General features: G+C 38.4%; 1 protein-coding gene across 1 annotated transcript; it reads left to right on the top strand.

The window, feature by feature from the left end:
* Window positions 1–263: 263 nt before the first annotated feature.
* LOC123709897 (enhancer of split mbeta protein-like) lies at window positions 264–1,336 on the top strand. The gene has a single exon (XM_045661499.1). The coding sequence runs from the start codon at window positions 286–288 to the stop codon at window positions 1,012–1,014; it is 729 nt and encodes a 242-aa protein (XP_045517455.1). The 5' UTR covers window positions 264–285; the 3' UTR covers window positions 1,015–1,336.
* Window positions 1,337–4,471: the final 3,135 nt, after the last annotated feature.

Below are 4,471 nucleotides of genomic sequence, written 5' to 3'. Positions count from 1 at the left end.
GCGATACATTGATAGATACACTATTTTTTATTTTATTATTACGCAATTTTAGTATCTAATACCTAACCAAATAATATACTTTATTTCAAAATAACTTTAAGTGAATTATAAAATATATTACATCATTCACGAAAAATTGTGTCATAATATTAAAATTAAAATTCCGTGTGGCCACCCCTAATTTTATCACGGGCGTTTTGCCACAATCGCCGTAGGGCGCATAAAAGCAAGTCAACCAGCGGCGCGCGCGCCATTCGCTCAGATACCGTCGCGAGAGCAACACCAATGATTCTACCTGCTCGTACTATGTCCCCACACGGGGCTTTCCATCCTCCGGCACACGCACACCCAGATGAAGAACCAGTCTCTCGAACCTACCAATACCGCAAAGTAATGAAGCCGATGCTTGAAAGAAAGCGTCGCGCGCGCATCAACCGCTGCCTTGATGAACTAAAGGATTTAATGGTGACCGCTCTCCAAGCGGAGGGTGAAAACGTCTCCAAGCTGGAGAAAGCAGACATCTTGGAGCTAACCGTGCGACATTTACATAGTTTGAAACGTCGCGGACAATTAGTGCTGAAACCTGAAATGTCATATGCGGAGCGTTTTCGCGCAGGATTCGCTCAGTGTGCTACGGAAGTGTCTCAGTTCATAACAAACGCTACAGTGGCCGCCAATGCCATGCACAGGCAGGGACCTGTGGATCCTCAAGCTGGTGCCAGGTTGCTTCAGCATTTAAGCAATTGTATAAGAAGATTGGAGAGCCCGCCTGTTGTACAACCACAACCAATAGTGCCTAATGTAACCAGACCGACACCTGTGCAGGCGATAGCACCAGCTCATGCTCCGCAAGTGCAGAGGCCAGCTTCCACAGAGAGGTGTTTGAAGAGGCCTCTAGAAGAAACAATAGACGTGGAAACAATTGGCAATAAGAGACAATACGCGCCGCCCTCGCCGCCGCACAGCCCCGCCTCCGAGTCTGACTCCTCCCAGTCGATGTGGCGGCCCTGGTGACAGGCCTAAGACCTGACCTCAGGATCCTCATGATCTCGAATGCTCTCCATCCAGGATTGTGTACCGTGTGATAGTTGAACTTTGTTGTTTTACCGTTAACGTTCCTAGAACCAGTGTGTTGGCATGCCTTGCTTGTTGATTGTTTTAATTTAATAAAGTTAGTTTTTTAAAATCGTGTTATTTCTTTCGGGAAAATGCATTTATTGTAGGACTTAAATACCGTTTGTTAAGTTTTTACTGTGATAACTATTCATACAGTTACATTTGTTAGGTTAGGTTTGCTAGAATTATATAGAATTGATTAAACCACTGTAATCAAATAATAAAGAATGAGTTGTATTTATTATCTGGCTCGTTTTAATTCAAAACAAATATTTTAATCCTAAACCAGCTTTTATCGAACACTATATGTAGATCATTGAATCGATAAAATCAATATTGCGATAATTATCGTAAACAAGTTCCACGGTGAACAATAAAAGTGTTTCATGAAATATTCAACAGATACCACATTTAAATGTCAATTCCCACGCTGTCTGTGTAATCTATGCTCTCTTACGTCGAACCTTCGTGAGAGGAGTAGACAACTTAATGGCAGACGCTGTTAGCAGAGTTATTTAATTAATCACCGCGATTAATTATTAATTCTTGATCTAATACTATAATTAATTTAACATGAACGCTTGTAATTGTGGGCATTTTTTTACATTTTAAAATAGTATATAACAAAATTTCACGCATTATCCTTCGCACGCAGATCAACCTAGAAAAAAGTAATAAGTTTGTTTTTTATTCATAGCTTGCAAAGTAAATAATGTCTGTGACATAGAAATTTCGCAGATATATCTCAGTATTTATAATTTCTAAGGAGATGTTTTTATAAATCCTACTTCTACTATCATCTGGAACAACATACACGAATCAAAAGAAAGAACCAACCAACAGAAAACTCAAAAGTCACTCAAAAGCTAGTTCTTTTTAATCGCTAAACACACTCGATTGCCACAAAAAAAATTGCTTTTAAAATCAAGTACAATATTAAGTTACAAAATATTGCTATCAAATAGGCTACCTAATAATCCGGATTTATAAATAACAGTATTTTTTAAGGCATATGGCCAGCCTCTTGCAAGTGGAACAGATTTTCACCGGGAATCGATTTATCGACGTCTGATATATATACCCGAGATGTAACTACTATTTCATTGCAGAGTTATTGAGTTATTATACCAATGGCCATTTAGGGATACGAACAACGATAATGTGATGTAACAACCTTTGAGTTCTAACGTAACGTTCTATGTCCCCCATTGGTAGCTTCACATTAGGTCCTTCCAGCTTCTTTCGCCTCCGCAATGATGCTTTGTTGTCAGGTCTGTTTTGGGCAGCTTTTGCCTTGGAGATTCAGAGAGTTTGCTTGGCAATCGGCTTGGAATCCTCCGGAGCGAACCACTTCCATTTTGGTGCTTAATAGTTCTGCTACTTAGTTCGTTTTTTTCAAGGTTTAAGAAAAATTTAAATTATATAGATATGTATAATTGTAAATGTACAAATAGTAAAAATCCCAGTGGCGCTACAATGCCTCAGATTCCTGTATCTGTTTCATGATCAATGATCAATCTAATAGGCAAGTAGGTGATCAGCCTCCTGTGCAGTCAGCACCTGTAATTTCTGTAAAGTTGCATATAGTAGATAATTATTTGAAAAATAAGGTCATAAAGAAGTTTCACTTCTTACGTGTGTACACTAGTACACGCACACATTTTTTAAATAAATCAATGTCGCTACAACCTTTTAGGTCTGGGCCTCAGATTTCTGTATCTGTTTCATGATCGTTTGTGAATTGAATAGGCAAGTAGGTGATAGCCTTCTGTTCCTGACACACACCGTCGACTTTTGGGGTCTAAGGCAAGCCCTCGGGATGTTTTCCTTCACCGTCGAGCGAATGTTTAAATACGCATATAGAATGAAAGGCCATTGGTTTATACAAAGATCAAGGATCAGTGTCGCACGCTGAAGCCACTGCTCGTACAAATAGTAAAGATAAGATCATTATCGAATTTAATACATAATGACCAGTATAAGTAGGTACATTTTAAAGGGACTAAGGTAGGCATGAGACGGGCACATTTCTGTGTATCATTTAGTCTTCTGTAAACGTCACCGTTTAATAGATATCCCGGTTGCCACACATTTCACCAAAATAATATAGCCCTTAAATAATTACTAACCGAAGTAGCGAGAGTACAAATTGGTCCGATTCTAATTGAGCATTGCGTGCCGCGCCGTGGGAACGGTGAAAATAATATATTTACCGATTTACCTTAACCGTGGGAGCTACAGATTAATGATCTGTGGTGTATTGTTTTAATCTGGTTAGGTGAAATCAGATACGTCTGATTATACGCAGAAATCTTGTACTAATATTTTTACATTACGATTTTCGGCATATCTAATTGTCAAAAACAATGTTTTCAAATAACATCGTTTCTTTATTTATTTATATAAAAATTAAATTTGTGACACGGCTTGTACGAGCTTTAGGAGTCGCTTCATGATGACCTACCAGTATAAAAGTTTCGACTTATTTCAGTTGAAACCCTTTTTATAACAGTTTCATAATTCATTACAAATTCAGGGATTTCAATCTGTTTCCTAGTGGTTGTTTAAAACCGTCGGAATGTTGAATTTGTTTTTGCTACTTTGCCGGTTTTCTGCTCTTGACTTGTTTCTGGCAGAGGGCGACCACAGTGAGTGTCAATCGCGTTCGGTCTTGGGCCGCGTATTTCACCTCGCTCCAAGACAATCCGGCTCTTTCAGAGTTTTATACTTTTACAAATTGAAATAAATATGTTACATTCCGTCAGTAACACTACACTCATCATAACAGTAGGAATATAAATATATATAATAGGTTAGGGAAAAAGTCTTTTAGCATTATAGTAGGTATGAAATTGTATCGAAATTTCTTGGGCTGTACTACTTGTATCTGGCTGGTTTTGGTACCATTAAAAGTTTAAATTTTAAAGAAGACAATTCCAAATTCAAATCAGGATAATGTGTGATTTTTATTTATTTTTTGTATTGTCAAGATGAGTGAATCTAATGAAGAAATTCGATACATTTTAAAATTATATTACAAAAAAATAAAAGATGCACGCCGCTCTGGTTGCCCTATTACGGATAAAATGGAGCACGATCGGTATATCAGTAGTTACGACGTAGCTGAAGAACTGGGAATTGACGAAGGCGAAGCTGGCCTGGAGGTGTTACTGCATCCGCCGTAGGACTATGTCCTGACCTTGCACCTTCAGATTTCCACCTGTTGCGGTCTCTTTATAATTCTTTACGCAGTGTCAGGTTATCATCACGAGAGGACTGCTAAAACCAATTGTCGCGGTATTTTAATAAGCCCCAAAATGTCTATAGCATTGGGATTATCTCCCTACTTACAAGA

Source organism: Pieris brassicae, chromosome 1 (genome assembly GCF_905147105.1).
Source record: "Pieris brassicae chromosome 1, ilPieBrab1.1, whole genome shotgun sequence".
NCBI lineage: Eukaryota > Metazoa > Arthropoda > Insecta > Lepidoptera > Pieridae > Pieris > Pieris brassicae.
Note: the sequence above shows the minus strand (reverse complement) of the source record. Positions and strands in the feature narration are given on the sequence as shown.

Excerpts from the sequence above, each read along its gene's own strand:
- LOC123709897 (XM_045661499.1), top strand. The coding sequence starts at position 286 with ATGATTCTACCTGCTCGTACTATGTCCCCACACGGGGCTTTCCATCCT.